Source organism: Dromaius novaehollandiae, chromosome 27 (assembly GCF_036370855.1).
Source record: "Dromaius novaehollandiae isolate bDroNov1 chromosome 27, bDroNov1.hap1, whole genome shotgun sequence".
NCBI lineage: Eukaryota > Metazoa > Chordata > Aves > Casuariiformes > Dromaiidae > Dromaius > Dromaius novaehollandiae.
The window spans coordinates 4,636,206-4,662,431 of record NC_088124.1 but is presented as its reverse complement, the minus strand read 5'-3'; the positions used below and the strand labels follow the sequence as shown (position 1 = coordinate 4,662,431).

General features: G+C 62.3%; 1 protein-coding gene across 2 annotated transcripts; it reads right to left on the bottom strand.

The window, feature by feature from the left end:
- Positions 1–1,377: 1,377 nt before the first annotated feature.
- On the bottom strand, positions 1,378–26,226 carry SOX13 (SRY-box transcription factor 13). 2 transcript variants are annotated; one of them, XM_064497971.1, is made up of 14 exons: positions 26,055–26,226; positions 9,758–9,959; positions 8,805–8,910; positions 8,503–8,589; positions 7,920–8,092; positions 7,257–7,325; positions 6,992–7,106; positions 6,809–6,891; positions 6,570–6,729; positions 6,191–6,300; positions 5,926–6,022; positions 5,293–5,436; positions 3,127–3,343; positions 1,378–3,009 (listed from the first exon to the last, which is right to left on the bottom strand). In XM_064497971.1, the coding sequence occupies exons 2-14, from the start codon at positions 9,956–9,958 to the stop codon at positions 2,739–2,741; spliced, it is 1,833 nt and encodes a 610-aa protein (XP_064354041.1). In that variant the 5' UTR covers position 9,959; positions 26,055–26,226; the 3' UTR covers positions 1,378–2,738. The 2 variants fall into 2 exon arrangements, with proteins under 2 accessions (XP_064354041.1, XP_064354042.1); XM_064497972.1 differs by having other exon boundaries at positions 6,992–7,103.

Below are 26,226 nucleotides of genomic sequence, written 5' to 3'. Positions count from 1 at the left end.
CAGGGTCTCAGGCCCAGCCTCCCCTTTCGCCCACTAATAGAGAGCGGGGGGCTCAGTCCTGCCCCTCTCCGGGCCGTCTCTCCTCCACGCAGCACCGTGCCTGGCACCTCCCGGCAGGGAGGGATCAGCAGGGCTCGAGGGGACCGGGCTGGCCGGGAGCCCAGCTCCTCCCGTTGATCCTCGCTCCGGGGCGCAGCAGAGCCCTGGAAAAGCTCTGTGCCTCTTTGGCAGGGGTTAAACGGGACGAAGCCAACCTGCCCCACGGAACGGGCACAGCTTTGTCCCTGGTCAGCAGGCAGCAGCCCCCCCCACCCCACACACACACATACACAGGCTCAGCGAGGGCAAACCTGGCGCTGCTGAGCACTGCCCAGCTCATGACAGCTGTTGCACGTCAGGTTGGAGGGTGAGACCAGCTGAAGGCTTGGGGAGGCAGAGCCCTGCTCTGCTCTGCCGCCTCCCCCAGCTGCTCGGCCTGTAGAAACAGGGCAAGGGGGACGGGGACCAGGCAGCTGCCCCTCTCTGGGGGCGCAGAAACCTACCCCAGCAGGCGCCAGGACTTTGGTTGCATCTGGTGTTTGTTCTGGTGCAAAATAGAAGCTGCCGGTAGCTGGAAGTTAGGGGAGGGCGAGTCCGTGGCAACTGGTGCAGGAGTTTGCAGGTGCAGGGATGGCTGTGGGGGCACCCAGCCCCTCTCCCTTGCCTAGAGCGGTTGAGAGGGGCTGGTGGATGCATCTGCCCAGGACCCGGCTCCTCGCACCGCGGGCTGCCCACGTCCCCTCGCATCCTCGGCGCCCCTGACCTCCCCGCAGGCGATGCGGGGCCTGGGGAGCAGCTGCAGCGTGGGAGGGGGGTTGCATGCGGCGCTCGCCTGCCTCGTCCCCCCGCCAGCAGAGCAGGCAACAGGGACCAGCCTGGAAAAGGTGGGATTTAGCCAAGCGGGCAGGATGTGGCCCCTGCGTTGCTGCTGTGAGCTCCTGCTGTGCTGTCCCTGCCCGTTGCTTTCAAATGCTCCGCAGAGCCAGAGGCCGATCCCGCGTCTCTGTCCTGGCGTCTCCGAACAAGGCGCAGGGCCAGCACCCAAACGCTGCCGGAGCGGAAGGAGGGACGAGACCTCGAGATAAAAACAGGTGAGAGGGGGAAAAGGATAGGGGACCGCTTAGGACATGCCACGGATGGGCCGGGGCCGGGGCAGCCCAGGAGAAAGAGCTAATAAAAACAGTGCAAGACAAAACACCCGAGGGAGGCAGCACATTTAGGAGGGCACCAGGCAGGGGGAAGCAGCCCCCTGCCCGCGTCCCAGCCCGGGCCCCCGCGGCCGGAGGAGCCCCGCGGCCGTGCCCCGAGAGCCGCCGCTGCAAAGCCCCAGCCCCGGTCTCTGCTCCAAAAAGTCACTTTATTGTGCCGAGGGGGCGGGAGGGGAGACGATTGTAAACAAGTATGTGAAATATACAGGTTAAGTTACTCGTCGTCTTATTAACAAAATAAAGCTCTATCTATATTTACAGTCTTAAAAAAAAAAAAAAAAAAAAAAAGAGTTGCGGGTTAGCTGCGTCTGGCCCCCGTGGCAGCGCAGCTCGTCCCGTGCCCGGGCACCCCCGGTCCCGCATCCCTCCCCTGGGACCGCGGCCGGCACCGGGAGCAGCACGGGAGGGGAATAAATAAAGCACTGACGGAGCGGGAGAGCGACGAGCCCGTCGGCGGGTGGGCGAGGAGGCAGCGCGCTCCCTCGGCCGGCGGGGCACAGCCTGGGTTTGTCCTTTCCCCTCCAACCGGGGGCTTTGCTTTTTTTCCCTCTTTTACCCCCGGTTTGCACCGTCTGAGCGTGCGGCTCAGCTGCAACACCCCAAACACGCGGCCGTGCCTGTCTGGCTGGTGCCACAAGGCGGTGCACGGACTCCGCGATGCTGCACAGCCGCCCGCTGCACAGCCGCGCTCCCGCGCCTGCAGCGCCGGGCTCTGCGCGGAGCCAGGTAGTGGCTGTTTTTTCATGATTTCCATTTTTTTCTTCTTCTTCTTCTTCTTTTTTTTTTTAATTGCTGCTATTTTTCTCTTCCTCTGTGGTTTTTGCAATGCAGGTCACGGGTGGAGCCTGCGGCTTGCGGAGCTGGGGCGCGAGCGGGAGAGATGCCCGGGGATGGATGCGGCCACGCGCCCGTCTCGCCGGAGGCTTGCGCCCGGGCAGGGAATGGCGCGGGGGGAGCCAGACACCCGCTTTATTTACAAAGTGGCCGGAGCTGTCAGAAGCGTGAAGGCCTCCGAGGAGCCCTTGGCTCGTGCTCAGGCTAGTCGAGAGCTAAAATTGGCTCCATGGGGATTTGCTGGCAGGCTCTGCAGAACGAGTGGGAGAAGCAGCGGGGTGCGGGGCCAGAGAGGGCGGCGAGGCTCCCGGCTCTCCGCGAGGGCCCGCGGGTGCTGGGGCTCTCCAGGCTGAGCCCTTGCAGCACAACCTGCCTTGGCCAGCAGCCACGACTGCCTCGGTGCATCCCTGCTGCCAGGTTCCCGCGGGGAACGGGACTGATGCCAGCGTGCATCGCTTCCCCGCGCCTTTCCCGATGCAAAAGGCGTGCACGAGCCGGGGCGCTCCCCAGCTCCCCCGCAGCGCCCCGGGCTGCACCCAGCTCTGCCCCAGTGCCGCGGGAGCGAGCGTGCCCGTGCACACGTGGGCCGGCGGCCGCGCCGGGGCTGCGACGCTCCCTCCGCTGCCGGCTCAGCCCTGCCGCCGCGGCCCGGCGCCCTCAGTCCGTGAGCACCACCAGCTCGCCGTCGCTCTTGTCCTCGCCCTCCGAGTCCTCCTCCTCGCTGGAGCGGTACGCCTCGCCGTCCGCCACCGAGTGCCCGTCGCCGCCGTCCCCCTCCTTGAGGCTGCGCGTGTTGACGATGACGGGCATGTTGGGGTCCATGGCGCGGGGCAGGTAGTGCTCCACGAGGGGCGGCGTGAGCTGCACGCCCACCGGCCGCGGGTACAGCACCTCCGAGGCGGCGGCGGGCAGCTGGCTGCCCGGGGGCCTGCGGGACAGGGAAGGCGGTCAGCGGCCGGCGCGGCGAGCCCCGCGCTTCCCGGGGCGCTTCCCGGGGGCGGCCGCCCGCCCGGCGCGCGCGGGGACCCGGGGAGGGACGCGTTACCCGATCAGGTAGCCCTGCCTGGCGTCCTGCCGCCGGTTCCGCATCAGCGCCTTGTACTCGCCCACGCGGAGCCGCTTCCCCTCCACGATGCAGGTGCGCTTGGGCCGGGGCTTGTACTTGTAGTCGGGGTATTTCTCCAGGTGCTGCCGGCTCAGCCGGGCTTGCTCCTCGTAGTAGGGCTGCTTCTCCTGGTTCGTCATGGACTTCCACCGGGAGCCTGCGCAGAGAGCGCCCGCGGGGCGCGCTTACCTCCTGCCTCCGTTTGCCTCCGTCCCACCGGCTCCGTGCAACCGGCGTGCGCAGAGCATCCATCGCGAGAGGGGCCCTAATGCACCTACGCTGCTCTATGCAAACGGCGCCCGAATTTGCATGCAGCCAGGATGCACCGCGGCCTCGGCCCCCAGGTGCTCCGAGCACTGCTGGGCCCGGGAGACGCGCTGCGGTCCTGGGGGTGCCCACGTGGGACCCCGCAGCGCAGCTCGTGCCCTCCCGTGGCGCCGGGAGCGGGTGCCTCCCCGACCTTCCCCGGTCACCTCGCCGGCTGGGGCCGTCGCTTCGCTGCCCTCGCCAAGGTATGGCGAGCAGGTGCTGCAGCTAAAATAGACCCTGCCGCCATGTGACTCGCATTCCCCCGCGCTGACCTTTATTGTCATCCCCGCCAGCGCCCGACGCAGGGCGCAGCACCGAGCGTGCCGGCCCGCGAAGTCGGGGCTCCCGGCCAGCTGGGCAGGCGCTCCGTGTCCAGTGCCTGCCCCATGAGCCAGGCATCGCTCCTGGCATCCGGGGAAACTGAGGCATGGACTCATGCCAACGCTCACCTGCAGCGCCCAGGTATCCGCAGCACCTGGGCTGCCTCCGTCCCCCGTGCATCTGGCAACTCACCCCGTGCTGGCTCAGACCCAGGTTTTCGGGAGCGACTGTGCAGGCGGAGCACGCGGGAACCGCCCCCCCCCCGGCCTGGGCTAGCATCGGCTCCGGACCGCGTGTGCACAGGTATTCACCTGCTAAATTTGCACTCCTCGAGCAGAGACCAGCTTGGGCTGGCCAGAGAAGAACCGCGCTAGCTATTTAAAGCTGCGGACACCTACGGTGAGAGCGACCAGCACGCCACAGAGCACCTGCTCCTGAATCCCCCAGCCCTGTCGGTTGCAAGATGTAAACAGCACAGATCCTGCCAGCACGATTCGAAGGGAAAAGCCTGGGGGTAGTTTTGTTTCTTCTTTAAATAGCGGAGCTGCTGAAATGAGTCCGGGGTCGAGCGAGGTGCGTCCGCTGAAGGGAACCCACAAAACCCCTGCGTTGCGCTGCCGCACGCTTGTTCCCAGCCCTTTGGACAGGCTTTTTGGAGACCACGCTGCTCTCTTTTAATAGCTAGAGGGGTTGTGTGAGGCCAGGCTGAAACGGTCCTGCTATGCATGACCACAGCCAAGGGGAAGGGCTGGCGTGACAGAGCTGTTGCAGAACCACCATCATCAGAAAGGTGCAAGATACGGCCGGATGGGGCCTGTGTTCTTACAGACGCTCGCAAGAGCTGAAAACCTGGGTCACACCAGGCTGATGGGACACCGAGTGCGGAGAACAGCCGAGCACGGAGGGGATGTGAGGCTCAGGGCAGGCAAGAGCGGGAGCCCTGCACATGCAAGGCTTTGGTGGGTTTACGTGAGATGATGACGAGAAAACTCAAGGCCTGAACTTCCAAGAGAGGAGGAAAGAGCATCCTCATAGGCGAGCGTGTGCTTTGGAGGATGGTGGGCCCAGCTTCTGGTTCAAATGCTGTCTCTGAGGGGAGAAGTCTGCTCTCCCATTAAAGCAGTGCTGGGCTCTGGACCCTGGCTGGGAGGTTACTGGTCAGAGGAGGAGTGTGCCCTGAAGGCCTTCTGCTGAGGCTTTATGGGGCGAGCTGGAGATGGTCACCCAAGCCCTGTTTGTGCAAGAGGCCACGTGCTCGGCATCCCCCTGATGCCCCAGGGCAGGACAGTGCCTTAGGCTTCTTAGGCTGGAGATGACACCTGGTTGGTTCCCTGTCCTCCATCTGACCCAAGCCGGGAGCCAAACTGAGCTCTGGCCTCGCGCCTGGGAGGCACAGCATCAACTCAAACAAGAGCAGGAGCAGCAAGGAGGGCTGGGGCTGGCCGAGTGGCCATGCACCGGTATGGGAACACTTACCTAGGATCTTGCTGATGCTGGAGTTGTGCATGTCTGGGAAGGCCTGCAAAATCTTCCGTCTTTCGTCCTTTGCCCACACCATGAAAGCATTCATGGGCCGCTTTATGTGGTTGTTGTTTCGGGACTCAGGGAAGTGCCGTGAGCCTGCAAAGGGGAGAGTGGGAGAGGCTGAGACCAAGGATGAAACGCAGACATCAAGAGGAAGGAGCGAACAGCAGCCTGCAATGCAGAGGGAAAACTTCAAACCTGCAGCAAAGTCATGCGCTGTGCCGGGCTCTTTCCACAGACCTTCAAATCCTGCGTGGGCAAAGCTCAGAGGGGAACACCCAAGTGTTTGCTAACCCCGGGAGCATGCATGTTAGCATCCCCAAAGGGCTGTCTTAGGGCCAGCAATGAGAAGGACCGCAAACCTGTTGCTTTTCATGAGTTTCGAGTCTTAGATTCTTCAGGAAAAGAAACTGGCTTCAGCTAGGGAGCCACGGGGTCTCAGCTCCTGAAAATTGAGCTTTTGCGGCCTTGTGTTAGATATTCAGACTAGGGGACAGTTTTGAGTAGACATTAGGAAATGCAGGTTGTGGATTACACTGTGGTGCTCTTAGCTTCTCTTGGGCTCAGGCAGAGTGCCGTCCTTACCATCCATCTCACAGCTTAACAAGGCCTCATCCAGCCTATGGGCAGGGGTCTCCTCCATCCGCTCTTTTCCTGGGGAAGAATCGATCCCAATGTGGTCCTGCAAGAGAGCAGAGGGGCATCTACTGCCAGCCAGGAGCAGGTCAGAGCTGGGCTGCCTGAGCAGATGCTAAGATGGGAATCTTCCCACGGATGGAGACCCTGAGCGTGGCCACTACTGGTGGGGTAAGGCGAGATAAATCACAACCGTACGGCGGGTTTTGCTCACCTTTCGGTAGGGGTTACTCAGTGACCCCTCCATGGCCCCGGTGTGGCTGTGCAGCAGCTGCCGTGCATCCTGGATTGCTTTGGTGATAGCGTCGCCTTCGCCCAGGAACCCTGGTGACAAACCAGCACGGTGCATCCGTCAGCACCAGCACTTCCAAAAACTCCCTGCAGCACCCAGTCCCACCCCAGCAATTGCAACGGGAGCTGCTTGGCTCTACGGGGTGACATGGAGCAGCAAGGTGGCTTCTGTCCACTAAGGACACCCCGGGGAGCAGAGATGTCTCCTGCCTAAGGGAGGTGGAACCAGCCAGAAGAGGAACCGTCCCTGGAGCTGGAGGCCAGAGGAGTATCCGTCAGTGAAGGTGTGTTTGGGTACCCACCCAAAGGCAGGTTGGAAGGGCTCGTCTGCAGGTCCCTCGCGGCCCCGTGACTAGGAGTGAGGGACTGGCAGCTGTTCATCTTCAAGCTGGGTGAACTGGAGGCACTGGGGAGGTCGGAGCTTTTGGGTTTGGCTGTCAGGTTCAGTGGCTGCGAGGTTTCCTGCAGAGGAGGGAAGGGAGGGTGAAGCCAAGCGCGCAGGACCCCGGCTCCCGGTGCGGGGGGCAGTCTGGGGCCGTACCTGCATCTGGAGGTGGCCTGAGCCGCTGGCCCTCTTCAGCGTGGGAGGAGGGGGGCTGTGCAGCAGCTGCACGGGGTAATCCACTGCAGGGAGGAGAACGGGAGAGCCGTTGGAGGGGACGGCCACATGGCACGGCTCAGGCGGTCCCATCCCTCAGCCCCGGGCCCTGGGAACCCGGCTCACCTGGCTTGCAAGGGATGGGCTGGATGGGCAGAGCTAACTGGGAGTCGGGAGTCACGGGAAGAGGCTGGTGGCTGGGGGTGAAGGCAGGAATCATAACGTAGGGCATGTTGACCTGCTGGAGGGAAGACGGGAGAGAAGCAGAGAGACCGGATAATCGTTGAGGGACATGGCAGGGGGTTCAGCCCCTTGCCTGGCTGAGCCGGGGCCCACGGGCTGCAGCTGCCCGGTGCTGGGGGTGTCCCAGGGAGGTGTCCCCCGCCTGTACCTGGATCTGCTGCTGCAGCAGGTTGATTTTGTGCTGCTGCTGGATGAGCTGCTGTTGCTGCTTCGCGATCTGGTGGAAGGGGAGACAAGGGGGCTAAGTAGCATTAACAGCACCACAAAGCAGGGCACCCGCTCTGCTGGGGGGCTCACGAGTGGCTCCCCAGGGACCCCGCTGAGGCTACAGGCGGGCACAAGCGACTTGGCACTGGCACAGCAGAGACAGCCGCTCTGCAGAGACTCCCGAGGACTATGGGCAAGCTCTGCCTGGCGACTGCAGCGAGCGCCCCAGGGGCACGTCTGAGCCATGTCTGAGCCACCTCGAGGGGCAGAGGGAGAGATAAACAAGGGCTGGAGGGATGATGCTTCACCCCACACGCCAGCACGTGCCTGGGGACATCATCCTTGCATGTAGTGCCATAGAGGCCGCTGGATAGAAAAAAAGTGGATGTTCAAGAGCAAAGGAGAGAGAAGGGTCAGGAAAAGACCCAGTGTGGTTTAATTATTTTAAAGAGTGCAATTCCCATCTCCTTGGACACTCATCTGGGGCCAAAGGGATCCACCAAGGGATGGATGGTCCTGACAACCAGCTCCCCCCTAGCAGGCTGCCCACCGCGGATGCCTACGGGGACGGGTTACGGTGGTGGGGAAGGCAGTGGGCACCCACCTGCTCTTGCTGCTGCCGTGCCAGCTCCATCTGCTGCTGTTGCTTCTCGAAGAGCATCGCTGCCATGTTCTTCTGCTCCGAGTGGGCCGTCAGGAGCTGGTCCCGGAGCGTGGACAGCTGGTTGATCATAACGAGTAGCTGGAGCTCCTTTTCCGCCAGGCTCTCCTGGGTTCCTGGGCCAAGGAAGAAGCCAAGCAGCTACCGGTCAGGGGCTCGTGGCTGGGTGAACACCGTCCCGACCACAGCTGGGTGCTTGTGGGTGATGCATCGCCAAGGGAGCACTAACGTGAGAGCGGGATGTGAAGGCCCTGACGAGATCAGGGAAGGGCTGGTGATCCCTCCTGCTTCAGCATTGCCTCCGTGCAGCCACAGCCAAGTGTTTGCAAACTTTTATCAGTGATGGCCTGACCCCCCCCCCCCCAAATTATAGGAATGTTTTGTTAAAAAGCTATGCTGTTTGATTAAATATGCAAAATTATAGCCACATTTCCCGGGAAAACCCAATGTTTCTAGCCCAGCGTGTTCAGGCACAAAGAGCAAAAGGGAGGACGGTGGAGGTGGGCGGCAAAGCCCCGAGGCTCACCTTTCACTTCTTTGGACTCCATGGTGTTTCGGCCCAGCAGCCGCTCTTTCCAGTCGCTGGACAGTAATTTCTCAATGGTTGGCATAACTGTTGCCGGCGGCACGCGCCGGGAGGCAGCCCGGCAGGGCGGGGGAGAGGAAAGCTCGGTGAGAACAGCTTGCAGCTCTGCACCACGAAGCAGGATGGATGGTCCCATCCCACAGAACAGAGCTTCGCCAAAACGCCGCGAGGCCCAGAGCGAGCCCCAGGGCGCGAGGAGGTCTGTCCCGGGGGTCTCGGAGGCGCTCAAGAACCTTTCTTACCCTCTTTTAGGTTTCTGTTGAAGTCCAGCTTCTCCTGGCTGCTGACGGCAGGCTCGAAGGCGGAGCGCCTGGACTCCTGCGCATCGCTGGCGGGCGAGCAGGACTCCTGCTACACGCAAAGCGCTACTTACTGGGGACCCCCACGGAGGGGGAGGTTCACAGGTCTCCGGGGGGGAACTCGGCCGTTCGGATGCTCCGAGACGGCCCAGCCTGGTGGCTGCTGGACCGCGCTTCCCTACGGCACATTCCCTGGCCAGTCCTGGGCTGGGGAGCTGCCGGGGATTTTGCCCGCACCTCCGTTTCTCATGCTGCAAAGACTTGTTTGCAGGAGGCTGCTGTTATTTATTGAGCCTGCTCTGCTTCTCTGAGCCCCTGGACCTCCTCAGGGGCAGGGGTGGGAGTGGGAGGGCTGAGGCTACTGGTCAGGGGCAGAGAAAGCCCAAAAGCAATTACAAAGGGAAAATGAAAGGGTGGCTCCAGGCCTCCACGGAGGGACAGCGGAGCACGTCCGCGGGCGGCCAGGGAGGGCTCCGGGCGTGAGGCAAGAGCGCTCAAATCCCCGGGCTGACCCGAGAGCATCGACAACGGCCAGAAGGCCTGGGGGAGCCTCAGGTTTCAGCTTCATTTCCTCCGGATGAGGAATAAGCGTTCGGGGGAAAAAACAACCCCCGGCTGCCTGGGGATGGAGGCCAGCACGTCGCAGGCTGCAGAGCTCTGCCAGCGCCGACACCGAGACATAGAGGACCAGGAGCTGGTGACCTGATACTACCAGGGACAAGAGCAGAAATGACACTGGTGGTGGCAATACAGAAAGGTGTTCAGTTCATCCTGGATGCCTGGGGCAAGTCAAAAGCTTCCGAAGCGGTGCAATGCCCACGCCGGGCATCTCCTGCAGACCCGGCCCCCTCGGCTCTCCGGGCGCGAGAAAGGGAGCGCGCGGAGCCCGGACCCACCTGCGGCAGGGCCTGGGGGTCGGTGCCCTCTCTCGGCGGCGGCCCCGGCAGGTCGTTGGCACGGGGCTCGGCGCTCGGGGCAGCCCCCGGCGGGGACTCGTAGCAGCCCTCCTTCTTCTCCTCCGTCTTGATGGTGCAGTTCACCATGCTGCCGGCTCCATCGAGGTCCAGGTGGGGAGAAACGGGGCTCCTCATGGACATCCTGCGGGGAGGACAGGGCTGCGAGCAGAGCCACGGGGTGCCCCCGCTCACCCCCAGGCAACAGGCACCCCTTTACCCAGCCCTTGCCCCCGGTTTGCAGGGCACCGGTGTGGCCCTTCGCCGTGGTGCCCTCATCATTCCCGGCTTCCCGAGCTCAGCTTTTTGCAAGTCTTGGCCAGGAAAACAAGCCTCCTTTCTCCAGGCCACCAAGAGAGTGGAGTGATAAACAAAGCCTCGATGTAAACCCACCTAAAAACACGAGATTTAGGGCCAGTGTGGACGTGTGCCTTTGCACTTGGTCCAGCAGCCTGCGGGAGAGGGCACCGAGGCACGCCATGCCTCAGCCGGGGTGGATGCACGGCGTCGGAGAGCCGTGCTGAACCCGAGCCCCCAGCGGCCCCGGCTCGCGAGGCGACCGTGCCTCGAAAGCCTGCAGGACGGCAGGCAGGTTTCCTGTTCCAAGGGGAAGTGGAAATCCTGGCCCCGCCGAACAATGCCTGGGATTTCAACCAGAATCGCTCCTGTGGGAGTCCCCGGCGCGTCTCGGAGCGGCGAGCGGCCACGCCGGGGCCAGGCGAGGGGCCGGAGCGGGGCGCGGGCACGCCAGCCCCGCGGCATCCTGCCTGCCGGGACGGGTGGTTCCCTGCGTGGGAGCCGGGTGCTCCGCCGGGGGTGGCAGCGCCCAGCCGTGACCCCGGACTATCCCGGAGGATTAGCTGTGCATAACCACGGCGGCCGCGGGAGAGCCGAGGTGCAGAAGCCGTATCGCCCCGTGGCCGCCCGGCAAGCCGGGACCCCACCGCTGCCAGCCTGGGAGCGGGGCAAAAAGCCAGCGGGAGTTCACGCCAAGGGGATCAGGCACGTCCGAGCGGCGGGAGATGCTCTGCAGCTGTACGAGCAGGGATTTTCCCTCCAAGAGCCACCCGCCCTCACGCTGCAAGGACGGGAGCAAACATTGCGCCTCGCAGGGCGGCAGAATGGGCAAAAAAGGCCATTAAGGAGCAGATTTACGCCGGTCGCTGCCGGGAGGCAGGAGCCAGGCTGCGGGAATGGCCGGACCACAGGGGCTGCCGAGGCGGGGAAGGGCCGCGGGGACCACCTCGGCTCCCGCGGGCCTCCCCACGCTCCCGGGCCCCCCGCGAGCGGGAGCGAGGGGTGCGAGAGCAGCGCCGGGGCCGAACCTGGCTGCCCGGCTCGGGGCAGCAATTACATAACAAACAAAGCCCAGCTCAAGCTGCGAATTAATCAAACCGCTGAAAATAAAACCTTCCTCTCAGGAACTTCAAACAAAAGAAATGAAAACAACAAGGCCGGCTGGGTAATGAAAAGCCAGGGCTCTGAATAGGGGACAAAAGGAAGTGGAACAATAGGGTGTTGGACAAAAGCAATAAAGTAAAGGGAAGTGTGACAGCTCAACAATGGGGCACTGTGCGCGCCAGAGTTTCTGATCTTAGCAGGGCTTTTTTTAATCCCGGTCCCCTGCCCTTCGCCGAGCAAATCGCCGCGCTCTCCGGGCTGCGGGGCTTCCTCCCGGCTTCGCGTGCAGTACCTGCCCGCCGGGCCGCTTCGCACGGAGCCGCGGGGCCGCGGGGCCACCAAGCACGGCCGTGCAACCGCGCCAAGCGCCCGGCACGCCTCGGCCGCGCAGGAAACGGCCGCGCTGGGCAGCAAAGGGACGTGGCCGGGAGCCAGCCGGCAGCTTGTCTCACGCAGCCAGGGCCCCCCAGGCACCAGGCTGGTCTGCAAGCTCGCCCCACGTGCCCCATCCCAGGAGGGGAAACTGAGGCACGGAGTGCACCCGCAGCAAAGCGGGACCCAGAGCTCTGTGGCGGTGAGCCATACCTGCGCTTTGCCACACATGCAAAAGCAAAGTCCTGCTGTGCAGTGGGTCACGTCTCCATCGTGCACAACCTCCCGGTGCCACTGGAAATTTGCCCTTAAAACGGGGCTGGTACTTTAATAGGGGTCTGTTTGAAAGGGGCCTCATTGTGGGTTTATTATACAGCTTGCCGAACAAAAAAAAAGAAAAGAGAAAAGAAAAAGGGAAAGACGCGGCGCAGCTCTCTCGTTACAGGGCCAGCGCGGGAGGCCGGCGCGGGCAGGCTCAGGTGCGCTGCTAAGGGCTCCTCTGCCGAGCAGACAATGGGGCCGGGAACAATCGCCTTGGCGCAGCGACCGCGTCTCCGGTAACGGAGCTTCGCCTTTAATGTTCCCCATTTAATGCAGGGCGGTGGGGAACGGTGCAAGCAGCTTGAGCGGGGCAGCTCGCTCCCCTCGCCTGCCCCGTCCAACGGCACCAGCCTGTTTCCGCTGCTGAAACCCGGCCCGGCAAGGGCTGAGCTTGTGGGGTGGCGACGGCCAGCAGCGGTGCAGCTTTTCTTGCTGAACCCCTGCCTGGCACATCCTGCAATTCTCCCGTCCGCTGTGCCACCCTTCCTGGCTGCCCCTGATCCTATCGGCCCTGTTTGTGCTGCAGCAGAGCGGCTCGAAATGCCAAGGGCAGAGCCGCTGCCATCCCCCTGCCCTGCCCCGGCACCGCGCGAGTGAGGTGCCTGTAACCCCCCGACGTCCCCGGGGCACCCAGAGCCTCGCCGGTGGGGCGAACGCTCTCCCCAGCCGCTGCAGAGAGGCTCCTGGTCACGGAGCACGGCAGCATGACGCCGGGTGACCCCCGTGCAGGGCTCGGCGGGACGGGGAGCAGGGACAAGCCCGCAGCACGGGGAGGAGGTAAAACAAGGCGCCCTCGTGTGACACCTTCGTCCCGGACCCCGGCCCTGCGCAGACGCCAGCTCCTCACACCCCAGCACCGCGACTCGTTGCAGCCCCGGAAGAGAAAGGGACTGCAGGAGCCCGGCGCCGGAGGATGCACGCTTCCGCAGCAGCACGCGGCCGGCCGCAGCCTCGCCTTCCGCAGCACGTGGCTTCGCAGAAAAGGTCGCTGCAGGCAGCACCCCACCTGCACCCAGCACTCGGCGCAGGGGCGGAGAGAAGCCTGCCAGCAGAGGTGCAGCACCGGTCCTGCCCCATCGCAGACCCCATGTGCATCCATGGAAAACCTTGCTGCAAGGAAGAGGGGTCCTGCTGGCAGGGCAGCTCAAGGGGAAGCCCAAAGCGAGCTGCTAGCGTCTGGATTCCCCGGAGCTGCGGCGAAGTTTCTGCCAGCGGCTGAGGCAGGGATGCAGTGCACGCACTGAGGTTACCTGAAACCCAAGCGCTTGCAAAAATATCGCAGAGTGCAAGGGGGGGGCAGAAAGCCACAAACAAACACGCAGACTCTCCTGGGCGACCAGAGCAAGGAAGAGCCGTAAAGACAATCCAATTAAGGCAGTCGCAGCTATGTTTTACAGCAGCAAAGCTTTGGTTGTCTCAGAGGAGGAAAGGGCAGAAGTGCGGGTATGGGGGCTCGTTCCTGCACCGTGCGGGGGCCACACGCCCCTTCCCCGGTGCTGGAGGGTGCTAACCCTGCCCCACAGCCAGGTGCTAATCCTGCCCCACGGGACGGGCGGAGAGGGCGGCATTCAAGCATCCTTGGGTTTGCACAAGCCGCACTTCAACGCTGCGGCGTTTGTGGCCCCCAGCACCCCCTCGAGAGAGGGCAGAGGAAAAAATAAGACACACACACACACACACACACACACACACACACACAAACACACACATTTTCTTCTTCCAAGAAGGGCCCGAGGAATCCCTGCTGGCCACCGGGACAGACAATAGCCCGTCTCCTGCCAGACGAGCAGGCCGCTTTCCTGCTGGACTTGGAATGTCCTTTCGGGGCTCTTTCCAACTGTTTCCGCCCAGCGTGCCTTCGCACATAAAAGAATGGATGGCTTCCTCCGCTCCGTGCCCGTGGCGGGACGGAGAGACAGCCGTGCCGAAGGGCCCCCGCCGCCGGGGAAGGTCACGAGGTTGCCATCCCGTTTTTCTTGGGCTGCCCAAAGGCGATGAGCCGAGCCCGGCGTGCCAAGAGCAGCCTGCCGCCGGGGCACGCATGTGCGGGGACCTTGGTCCTGCGGGCAGCCGCGCCGGCAAGCGGCAAGGGAAGGGCCGGATGCATGGGGAGGCCCCAGGAGAGCACCTTTAGGCACCGGCTCCTCTCTACCCCCCATTTCATGAGCTGGGCATGTGGGATTTTCAACCCAAACTAGCAGAAACCTCTTGGAGCTATCCACATAAGCAAATGGCATGGCCCGATTCACTGCTGCTTGTGCAAACCTTGGCTGGATTTGCAGCTGAGACACGGAATGGCTGCCTGGGAGAACAGATACATTTTCAGTGGGATTAAAAAAGAAATTAACACCTTTGCATGAAAAATATTTGCATTTTCCAACTGGCTCCAGCTTGCAGATCTAGCTGTAGGAACCAAGAGCATCTTGCTGCAGGCACAGGGATTTGTAAGCATGGCTCTACGCTTTGGAAGATGCTTGTGTCATGCCGCGGTGAAGTCTCATGAAAGATATTTGAAACAACATGTTAGAGCCTTGGGCTTTTCCCAGGGCAAATGGGAAATCGTCAGGTGCCCCAAATGGCCAGTGAGCTGCCAGGCATGTTGTCCATGGCTGCTGCTCTGCCCCAGCGTGACCCTCGGGCCCCGACTGCCCTCCACATCCGACAAGACCTGGGACGGCAGGAAAGTGCTCTCCCTTCAGCTGGGATTTCCCACTGTCCGACCAAACAGACTGGTCTTTGTCCGGCCTCCGGCCATCGGTTCCCAGGAATGCAACGCAAAGGGAGCGTCCGCCCTGCCAGCAGCCGGGGCCGGCCCCGCGGGCGGCACACCTCCGGAAACTTCCCGCGGGCTCGGAGCGAGGCGGTGACGCTGCCGGCAGAGTGTCGGCATCACGGAAACTCCCGGGAATGGGCGGTGGCGAAGGGGGCTGCCCCCACCGCCTCTCTGCCTGTGGTCCCCGAGCACCCTGACCTCCCCCCGGGTCCCTCCGTCCCCGCGGGGGGGAGGATCTTGGGGACCCCATTGCAAGGAGGAAGAGTTGCTCCTTCCACACCTTCAGCATTGCCACGTTATGACTCTTTGAGGGGGAAAAAATACCGTCGATTCTCCATCTACTAAGACGAAAACTAGAAGCGGAGGGTTCCTATTACTGCACGGTGCTTGGAAGGTTGGTCAGCAGCAAAATTTAACCCTAAAGCAATTACGACCACTCGAATAACATTCACTAATTCTCTCCAAAAATCCAACCTGCCTTCTCCAAAGGCCTCTAGGCCGTGTCTAGCTCTGCTAACGACATGCACATCTCTCTGATGCATGCCAGCAGAGGAGCCCTTCCGAGGGCCGCGGGAAAATCTAATCAGCCCTGCTCTTCAGAACTTGGGGAGGGAGAAAAAAAACGTGTTAATCACTAAATTCACTTAAGAATTTACACTTGCCAGACAGGGAGAAAAAAATGATTTCCAAGGCTGCAGCAGAGGGGAAGAAAAGGATCTGGGCTGCTTAACAAGACGCCTTTATCTCCATGATCTCTCTTGCATAGACCAGTATAAGATCCTGGCTTTGTGTAAACTGCCTGCGAGCACTGAAAACCTGCGTAGCACTAAGCTAGAGCAGATTTAGCCCTTGGAGGGAGAATCGCTGTCCTCAGAGACTCAGGTCTTGCTTTTCTAAGAGGCTCATGGAATATTTTCACTTATCTAACTCAACAGATAAGTTAGATAAGGGCTTGCGCCTATCTCCCCGGTCCTGTGCTGAGGATGCCCCGGCGCCTGGCGGGAAATCCCACGGCTTGGCTAGCCCGGGGAAAAGCCTGGCTGTGGTTTTAGGCCAGCGAAGGTTTTGCAGGAGGAGGGAGCTGCTGCAGAGCATCCCGTGCAGCGGAGGAGGCTGCCAGGAGGCTGGGAACGGCCTGGCCACGCGGGATGCTCCGGGTGGGAACGTGATGGTGAAAATGTCTCCAGCGAGAGCCAAACACAGCGACAGAAACCGCATCTTCTCGCTGGGTCCATTTGATCCCACTTGGCACACGTGTATCTGGGCCACTTCCCCAACCTCCCAATGGCCCCTCTCTTACTAACAATTTCCAATTTACTGCTAATTCTGGTTTCACAGGGTTTCTGAGGTTTCAGCTCGCTCCGGTTTCTTCTGAGCTGGCAGAGGGACACATCAGCGTGAAACGCTTTCCGGCCTCGGCGCGGGGGATTACGCTGCTGCCCCCTCGCACTGCTGGGTGCCGCTCGCTGCCTCCGCAGTACCCGGAGCCGCGGCCCCGCCGACGGCCGCCTCGGAGCAAAGGGCCCCCATGGGCTTAACCGCCTCCGATTCGCCTCCAAAAAACAGCGTGAGCCGCTTCTGCCTTCACGCCCGACCAGTAGTTTTATAACTATCTAAATAATTAAATCAAATACAAAGAGGCGGCCGGATCCTTCCCCGGGTGCAGACTGGCACAGATCCACCGGCTTCACAGCTATGACCCAAACACATTTTTCCTTTACTGGGATGAGCGATAGGAGGGTTTTAAGTAGGGGAAAAATTAAACCGCACATCAGGTGGAACTTCCTGAGGGCGAGATTTATGAGCCTCGGAGCGATCCCATCAGGGAAGCGGCGGAAACGCCATCGCGCTGGAATTATCTAAAGCTGTGCAAAGCCCCGAGGAGCAGGGCGCAGGGACCGAGCCCACGCGACCGCCCACGTGACGGACTGCGGACCGCACTGGTCATTCCCATTTCCTACCCTCAACAGTCCGTCTTTTTTTTTTTCCGGCCAACAAGATGTATCAATAAGGGGGGGTGAAAAAAAAAACAAACAAACCCCAAACTGCTTGCACAGGTCGCAGCTTTGCAAGGCCGGCGGCGGAGCCGGAGCAGCATGGCTCCGGGAGCCCAGGCAGGCACCCGGCAGCGCCGGCCCCGAAGGAGCCCATCTAACCCAGCGCTTTCAGCAAAATCGCCACCGATTTCTGAGAAGGTCACGGGAGAGCGGAGCAAAACTCAGCTCTGCCCCACGAGGACATGTTGCTGGGGAAGAGAAAGGCTGAAGCGCGGGAGAGGGGTTGATGCTTTCAAAGGGCAGAGATCTCCCCTTGCCTCCTTCTTCCCCACCTTTCCTTTCTTCCCCTTTATCCTAAGGCAATGCAACATAAAAATGTTGAAACATACTGAGAGGGAAGATGTAGGAGAGGAATGTCGAACAATACGTATTTCCTCTTTCCTTTTTTTCTGCATCAGAAATCTTTCTTTTTTAAATCAAGTGCCACACAAATTTCTTCCCTCTCAGAAGACTTTGCCTGGCCGGCTGCTGGTGGTGGAGAAACAGCAGCAAAGGCTGCCCGGCTCCGGCAGCTGCCGAGCCTCTTCCCCAGCACACGGGGACGCCGGCCGGATCAGTGCTGGGGTGCGGGGAGCCGCCGAGACTCTCGGAGCTGTTCCCATGCCGGGGGCCTTGCAAAGCCCCCTCTTCCCACCCTCCATCGCTCCTGCCCCGTGACCCGCTCAGCAAAGGCAGCGGCGGGCTCAGCCCCGCTCCCTCCTCCAGCTCTGCAAATTTCATCGGTTTGCAGCAAATGACCAATTTTGGAAAAAAGACGTGGAGGCAATAAGCAAAACCCCATGGGGTAAAGGGAGCTGAGGGCGGGCGGCCGAGCCGGGGCCGGTGGGTGACTTACCCGGTGCCGCGGGACGGCGCAGAGGCCGGCGCCGAGGAGGAGCACGGCCGGCGTCTCCCTCCGTCTCCTCGCCGCTCCCGTGCTCCCCGCACCCAAAAGCCGCCCTCCGGCTTATCTGCGCGGCCGATCGCGGTGCAGTTTTTGCGCGATTTCACGCACTCAGCGTTTCCAGGCGCAACGGAGGGCGCGTTTGACTCGGCTCGCCCGTAAACAATACTTTCCTATCGCATGACGGAGGGACCAAGACATTTGACCCTTTTCCTCTCCTGCTCTGCGCTCAGAAAAAAAAAAGACGCTCGCCTAATCTGATTTGATGCTATCTGCCTCCACGCACCTTTCGGACTAAAGGCTATGGGGGGGGGGGGGCGCTTCTGGGGGCTTTTTCCGCGTGCCGGATGCGTGGGGCAGCACGGTGGGTGAGGGCTGCGGCGGGTGGGCGCGCGGCAAGCGCGGCTGCTCCTTCGGCCTCGGCTCCGCAACGGCCTCTGCAGGGAATGCCGTCCCGGCAGCCTCCACCACCACCAAGCCAGCGCTCGGGCAGGGCGTGATGCCTCCCCGGGGGATGCTCCCACCGCTCCCCCCAGCACCGCCAGCCCCCACCGACCTCCTCGCAGCATTTTATACCTCCCCCAAGAGCATCTTTTTCCAGCAGCCACCTCCAGGCTTCGGGGACCCTCCCACTCCGTGGGCCTGTTTGCTCTTTCCAACCCCCTTTTTTTTTTTTTATTTATTCTTTTTCCGCCATGGCTGGGTGCACACGGGTGCCCCAGGGGACATGGCACCCCCGTGAATCTGGCCTCGGCCCCATGCGCTTCTGCCGGCGGTGCATGGCCGCGACGCTGCTCTCGCCGAAGGCTCGCCGTGAAGCCCGGAAGCGTTGCAAGCGTTCGCTTCGTACGCTTTTCTGAGCTGCACCGAGAAAGCCTGACGGCATTTGCAGAGAGCAGAGCGGCAGGAGGGAGCCGGGGCTCCGGCTCGTACCACTTTTATCACTGCCGTTGCTTTGGTTCGGGGAGCTGCTCCGCTCAGCTCCCAAACCCACTTCCAGCTTTTGTTCAAAGGAGAAACGTTTTTTCCCCAAACAGGGCTCGCTGCAGGCTCAGCGGAGCCAAAGCGACCTGCCTATCAGCTCCTCCCGCAAGATAGCGGGTTCCCCCCCCCCCCCCCGCCGTGAACGGCACGGATGGGGAACAGGGGGACGAGGAAGGGTCTTTTCCCAGCACAGACCCATCGCAGCACTTCTGCACCGACCACCCCCAGCGGCACCGGGGCCGGTGCAAGCACCCACGTGGGACGGAGACGGGGACGGGGAGCCCCGAGGCTGCCGGAGGTGCAGCTCCGCGGCCGCAGCCCCCCGGCAGCGGATGTCGCAGGCTGAGCACCTCGCAGCGGGCAGGAAGGAAAACTGTGCCACCGTCCCTCCGGGCTTGTTGAACCGCAATAAAACCTGCCTCTCTGCAGCCGCGCAAGGGTCCAGCCGACGCTGGTACCAGCCTTGGATTTCCACTGTCCCCTCGCTGCTCTCCCTCCCCATCCGGACCAGATGCATTTTTAAGAGCATGCTGTGCATCGGGTTTACCCTCTCCAAAGGGGAAGCTGGAGCAGCTCGGGGCTGAGCCCAGCTCATCACCTGAGAGCGTGGCAGCTAGCAGGACTCGGCAGAGCTTCGTGGCAAGCACCAGAGATAGGGAGAGGGCTGTCGGGGGGTGGCCGGCAGCGGCACCCCGGCACGCGGCACGCAGGCTGCAGGGACCCCAAACCACGGCCATCCCACAGCGTGACGGAGAGGCTGGGTTTGGGCACCACCTTTCAGCCCAGCCAGATTATTTCCATTGCGCAACACCAACAAGGCGAAGACGAGGGCAGAGACGCCCCGGCGAGGAAGCAGACGGTGCCCCGTTTGCAAGGGGGGTTCGGTGGCCCCCAGGGAAGTGCTGCCTGCGCCCTGCAGCACGTGCCAGCGCACAAGGGGCTCTTTGTGCCCGTGCAGCTCCCGTTTGCCCCCTCCGCCCCGCTCGCCCGTGTATCCTCATTTACCCCCCTGTGCCCAGGCCTGCTCCCAAGGGCCTTGGCAGCTCCTCCGGCCACGTGCCGGCTCCCGGCTCGCCTGCCCGGGCGCCCCGGCGGCGCGGGGGGCAGGCACAGCTGCGGCACACCCGTGGACCCGCGCGCCGAGGCAGCCCGCTGCGGCACGCGCCAGCTGTCCGCTTCGGGGCGGGCAGGGGACGCGGGCGGGCAGCAGCTTGGCAGGGCACGGCCAGCCCGGACGAGACCACTGCCGGCATCAGTGTTCCCCAATCCAGCTCCTGGAACGGACCCACAAACGCAGCACAGGGCAGCAAGAAGGACTGGGCAAAGGCCAGTATTAAATTATTATATTATATATCGAATGCCAATATTGCAGCTGGACACCCAAACCGCAGGCTGAGAGCCTTCCAGAAAAGCAAATATCGCATTGCCTTTGTCCATGCAGCAGCCAGCACAGGTAGGGACGGATCCTCCCTTGCCACAGCCATCTCCTCCGGAGCACCCTCCGGCCAGCCCGCGGCTCCCGAAGGTGCAGCAGGGCCGACTCCATCCGCACAGGAATGACTCCCCCCGCAGAGCCGCCGCAGGACAGGCACCAGGGACGGCAGCACCCATGCCGCAAGGATATCCCCGTCCGTCTGTCCATCCATCCGTCCCTTCCGCCAGCAGCTCCCTGCGGCGCAGCGGAGCCCCGGCGCAGGCTCCTGTGCAGACCTGGGCCCCCGGGGACTCCCCTTCCTGCTGGAGCCAAGGCGGAACAATAGGGCCGAGCCCGCCATTGTTCTCGCCAGCCGATACCGATACCGGGGCTGCGGCACTGCCTGGAGCGCAGCCGCCTTCAACCCCGAACACGGCGGCGGCACCAAAGCCCCGCGCGGTGCTGGCGATGCCCTTCGGCACCTCCGTCTGCCTTTTCGTGCTTCTGCTCTTCTTTCGTGCAAGCCGGACTCCAGCTCAGCCCAGCTCGAATTAATCCCGTTTTGCAATGGCAAGGAGCATCAAACAGCCCCACTCTCGCTGCTGCCCCACATCTTTTTGCTGTATTTAATTTCTAACCTTTCCATCTTTCGGTCTTAGCTGCCTTCACCAGCCAGAATTAAGAAACAGCGACCCAGGCGAGCAGGTTTTGGCCCAGGCTGGCGAGGGCTCACGGGGCTGCGTTAACGACGAGCCGCATTATCGCATTGCTCCCTGATAAGACACCCGGGGGGCCGCGGTGGGGGAGGGCGCCCGGCCTCTGAAGCCACCAGACTGCATCTTTTATAACGGCCACATGCCTGAAGCAGGCCTGGACGGTAATGGAGCATTAAATTATGGAGAGGCAGAATTTCAACTATTTCAGATCCATCTCCCAATTTGCATTCTTCAGCTAAATGGCTGCGCGCGGGAGCGGGACGAAGAGGGCAGGGAAGAGATGGCAATTGCAGTGTTCACAGAAGCGGCTTTCCCCTTGAAAAACAACGCGCTTAAGCTAAGAGCAGCTGCTAAACCATCCCCGGTCCAGGGGGCTGGTCTTGGTGCTCGCAGGAGAAGGGCACAAGGCTGTTCCAGCAGTGCCCTTAATGCTATGCTCCACTTTATATGTGCGCTTAAGCCGCTGCATCAGCATGACTTCTATAACCGCTCTGCTAAAGCAGATTCACGCCGCGGCCCTCACTCATTTTCTCAGTGCCCCACACAGACGGCGGGGACGCTGGTGACCCGCGGGCAGCCCCGTCCCCTCGGCAGCCCCCCCCTCCCCAGCCGGGGACCCGGCAGACCAAGGGCCATTGTTCGGGACTGGACCGGCTCCAGCTCTGGACATATGGTCCTGCAGCAGGTGGATAAAGCGCGGCAGAGGGGGAGGGCCGGCTTCCAAACAACAGCAAATTTTCCAAAAGTTGACGCCTTTGACTCTGCCAACTTTCCCCCGGCTGGAAACGGCAGCAGGGCGCCAAGCCCACGCACTTCTCAGCCGCGCGCGAGCAGGGTCCAGCAGCGAGCGGCTCAGCTGGGCAGGGACACGGCCGGGACGGAGGTACCGGTACACGGCTCTCACTGGGCTCAGCGGCAGTGTATGCAAAAAGGAGCAGATCTGGCTCCTGAAGATATTCTCCAAATGGAGCGGGACAGGGTAAAAAACACCAATATATTTCCTGGCAGAATTGCCATAAGCTGCACTAATTTATTTCCCTTTTGTATGTTCTTTCCTGGGCTCAAAGTGGGTGGAAGCTGGTGATGCATCATGCAAAACTTTTGAGTTTCCTAAATCTTCCTCCCTGCAGCATGATGAAACCAAAACCTCCCAAAGTTTGTGAAAAATAAACAAATAGAGCCTAGAATAGCCCCGCGTGGCTGGTCAGGGGTCACTGCTACGCTGCCCGGGACCCCGCGGGGATGCCCCAGCCTTGGCCGCGCGTTCCTGGGCTCCCCCCCAGCCCAGCAGCCCCTCTGCCAGGCCAAGCCGGCATCAGGCATGCAAAAGGACGCAGCTCCGACAAACCAGTGTTTTCTAGCTGAGGGAAAAGAAAACAAACACAAATTTTTCATCGGCAGTTCCCGGCTGGTCAGGATGCTACGCGCAGCAACACGGCCACACAGAAGGAGAACAAAAGAGTCGAGTGGCCTTTCTCCACCTCGTTTCCCAGAGCCGCGTCTCCGGCGGTAGGTAGCAACTGCCCTGCCCGAGTGTGGATTTTTTTCAATAAACACATTTTTTTAGGCAAATAAACAGCGTGCATTTTATTAGCACAGCTGGGAACTTCCAGGGTGTAAAACCAGAGCAGCGATGCACTGACAGCGGGTCTGTACCATCAGTCGCAACCGCCTGCTAAAGGTTGTCTCTCAGGTAATAAAAGCTTTTCTGATTTCTGCAGTTGCATGAGCACACACGAAGCAAGTCGACCACCAAACCACACTAAGTGCTTGCAGCAGGATAAAGCTGGAGCAGCCGGGAATGCCGGTCCGCGGTGGCCAGACAAAGCAGAGCTCACTGTGCCCAGCGCTGGCTCGCGGGGCCGCCGGCTCGCAGCCTCTCCCACTGCTCTGCCGACCCCGAGGGACCCAAATGCACTGGTCTGCCAGGTCTCACCGAGTAGCAAAGCCACAAGTCCCCTGCCACACCAGCCCGCTCGGACCACACCAAGACCTTTCGAAGTTTCTTCGGGTTTATCTTAAGTTATGGGAACGGGAGGCATCACAGAGCAGCTGCAACTTCGCCCGTGAAAGCGGAGGCCTGGGAGCAACGCGTGCAACTCGGCTCCCACGGCACGGCACGGCACGGCACGGCACGGCGCACAACGCTTTGCCACCCCATAGGTCACCAGCAGGGATTATCCAAACCACCCCACGCTCGCCAGCGGCTCCGAAGGCAGCGGGGCCCTGCAGCCCCGAGGATGCGCCGGCCCCCGGCCCCCAGCCCCACTCTTCGAGGGCCACCCGCGGCGGCCGTGCAAGCCCCTCGGCACCAGGCCGGCAGCCCCCACCCCGCTGCCCCGCTGCTCGACCAGGACACTCACCCTGAGAGCGGAAAGCCACCCCGCAGCGCGCTAGCGATTCCCCATCGCCCCCCTTCCCCGGACCGTCCGCAGCACCAGGTCCTGCTGCTCGGCCCCAGCACGTCTCCGTTCCAGGCAGCCAAGCGCCCCGGGAGCCCACCAGCAAGCGACCAAAGTAAAAATAAACCCACTGAAAGGCTAGATTTACTGTGCTGCTGCCGCTGTGCTCCCTGCATGGACAGAAAAACCCTTCCTCCGCATCCCGTGAACGAAATCAAACCCCCTCCAGCAAATAACTGGTTTACGATCCTGCTCCATCCTTGCTAATTCCCCGGTGCCAGGGCACAGCTCCTCCGGCAAAGCCATTTAAAAGGGACATTTCAGCAGAGGGAAAAGAAGTCAAACTATTCCCCCCCCGGGCCATCTTGCCCTCCCCCGTGCTGGCTGGAACAAAGTTTGCTTGTCAGGAGGACTTTCCGGAGGGGGTGGTCTGGGTGCGCAGATTTGGCAAGGGTAAAAAAAGTAACAGCGCGAGGGGCACGCCGGCGCCGGCAACCCGGAGAGACGGCCGAGCGCTCTGCTCGGGACCGGGAAAAGGTGCCCAGCACGCCCAGCGCCAGCGCCCGGAGCGCCTTCCTAGCAAATGAGTTTAGCAGCAGATAATGTATTTTTCAAAGTTGGTGGTCTCTGCTCCTACCTGTTAGGCTGCTGGGAAGGGAATTCGCCTCCTGTGCAAGGCGCCAGGTCGGGTCCCCGGGGAGGGAGGACCAGGCGGGAGCCCGAGGGGAGAGCGGTGCCCGCAGCGACCCGAGCGCCAGCGGCGGCTTTGCCATTCATAAGAAAGTGAAACGAATACACGGCACAAAGGGAGATGCTGGTAAAAACCTGCCGGTAGCAAATGCTTTAGGAAAAAAAAAAAAAGTCTTTAGCCTGCCCACATTTGTCAAAGGACACCAGCTATTTTTAACGCAAAGCCTCTGAAATCACCAGCTCTCAAAAAAATACCGTCTCCGTGTCAGCTGAATGGATTCTGAATGAAATTAAATTGGACTAAAAGGAAATTGCATGAATTACAAACACGAGTTATTGGCTCAATAGAGGAGTAACAGAGTGATATTATCTGGTCTGTGCTATGGAGAAAATCATATTAGCTGAGCTAATGGTCCTTTTTCACTCCTAAAATCCATTACTCCAAATTTGCTTTGGAAGTCAAGTGTTTTCCATGCTGAAGGTACTTCCAAAGATGTTAACTGTGACTTGAACAACATGCAGCTACAGAAGTCTGCAATTTTTCCTGGGTAGCATCCCTCACTGTCAAAGAAATCCCTGCCTAAAAAGCTGGAAATCGCTAGCCTGAGCTGCGAATAAGCCAGCTTTCTATTTATTTGCACAATCCACTTGAAAAAACCCTCTTGTTTATCGGTCCCTCGGCAGTGCATCTTTTGGTTTCCCTCGGCCACCACTGCTCCTTTAACTTTGTCGCTGTCTAACTCAGGAGCATCCGAGGTGCTGCGGGCGAGCGCCCAGCCGAGCCGTGGGGCTGCGGCTCATCCCTGCGGTGGCTCAGGTGGTCGCCGGAGCGGGTGAAGCCCCTCGGCTCCCCCCTCGCCACCACCCCACCACAGCACTGGCAGGGTGTGGGACGACCCGCTGCATCCCGCCGGAGCCGGTGGGAGAAGCCCTGCTGCCGGGAAGGCTCCCGGCTGCTGCGGGTCCCGCGAGCGGCGGGGCCTCGGCTTTGGCCCCCGGCCCCTGAGCAAGGGTCAGAGCCGCCGCTGCGCCACGTGGGTGGGAGCCGCCACCGCCGCCGAGGGAGGCATCACTCTGGCAGCAAGGTTTGTCGGTCCTCGGTTCCTGCAAGCGACACAGCTCAGCGCCGGCCCCGCTGCCGGAGTCGCGCCCTGGCCGTGCGCTGTCGGCGCGGCACTGCTGCGAGTCATTAAAGCAGCCCCAGCCGCTGTCAGAGGCACAAACATCTGCACGCAGCGCTGCCGGCACGTTTTCCTGCCCGGACCCCGCAGCGACACACGGCTCCCTGGGGCGGTGCGGGAGGTGATGCTCTCACGGGGCAGAGACGTTGCCTCTCCCCTCCGAGCGCTGCCCCAAACGCCGGCGAAAGCAGCGTGCGAAGGGGCCGCAGCGTGGCCCACGCACCCGGCAGCACCGCAGGGGACGAGGGCTGGGGACCCCGGCCCTGCGATCCCCGAACGCTCCCAACCCCCCCACGCGTGTGCAAACCCTGCAGGGACACGCGTGTGTGGGGTGACCAGCTCCGGGGCACCCTGCCCGGGCACGGCACGCAGTGCCTGTCCGGGGGCAGCGTCTGTCTGTGCACAGCGGTGGATGGTGGCCCTCCGCCGCCGTGTCCGGAGGGGCCGCCAGCCTGTACCCCGTTGTCCCTGCAGCCCTGCAGCCCTGTCCCAGGCCACCCGGCGAGACAGTGTCCCACTCATGAGTAACCAGCGGGGACGTGGGGACAGGAGCCACCTTAACCGTGGGGAGAGGGAAGGGGCTAGAAACCCTCCCTGGGGGGTCCTGGGGACACGGAGCGGGTAACCCCTTGCTGCTGGCCCAGGGGTCGGCGGTGCCCAGGCTCAACCCCTTGCATGCGGCCCCCCCTCGCCCCGGGCTCGGCTGCCGGCGCCGGGGGCTCTCGGAGGAGTTTGCAGCCCCTCAACTTTGCAGCGGGGATGGGGCCGGGCGGGGAAGGGCCCCGCGCCTCCCTCATCCCCTCTGGCTTCTCCGAACTAAGCAGAGGGGCTTCGGGCACGGGGGGGCCCTGCCAGGCACCACCACCCCCCCCCCCCGCCCCGATCCGGCCCAGCGCTGCCCGGCCGCGATCGGGGACCGCGACCCGGGACGATGCTCCCCCTCCGGGGCCGCATCCCCCACCCAGGGCCGGCGCCGTGTCCCCCCCCGCGGGGCCGTGCCCGTGTCCCCCCCCCGGGGCCGTGCCCGTGTCCCCGGCCGCACTCACGGCTCCGCCGCGCCGCTGCGCCGCGCCGGGGCCCCGCCGCTGCCGCCGCCGCTGCCGGCTCCGCCGCCGCCGTGCGCGGCTCAGGTCCGCCCCATGGCCCCGGCGCCTCCGCTGGGAGCTGCCCCGGCGCCGGGCGCAGAGCGGGAGCGAAAAGGAGGAGGCGAGGAGGAGG

What these genes read in the sequence shown, in the direction of transcription:
- SOX13 (XM_064497971.1), bottom strand. Translation starts at nt 9,958, where the DNA reads ATGTCCATGAGGAGCCCCGTTTCTCCCCACCTGGACCTCGATGGAGCC. An exon ending in TGCTGCAGCAGCAGATCCAG is followed by an intron (nt 7,107 to 7,256) that starts GTACAGGCGGGG and finishes TCTTCCCTCCAG; the next exon opens with CAGGTCAACATGCCCTACGT. An exon ending in GTTAAGCTGTGAGATGGATG is followed by an intron (nt 5,437 to 5,925) that starts GTAAGGACGGCA and finishes TCCCCTTTGCAG; the next exon opens with GCTCACGGCACTTCCCTGAG.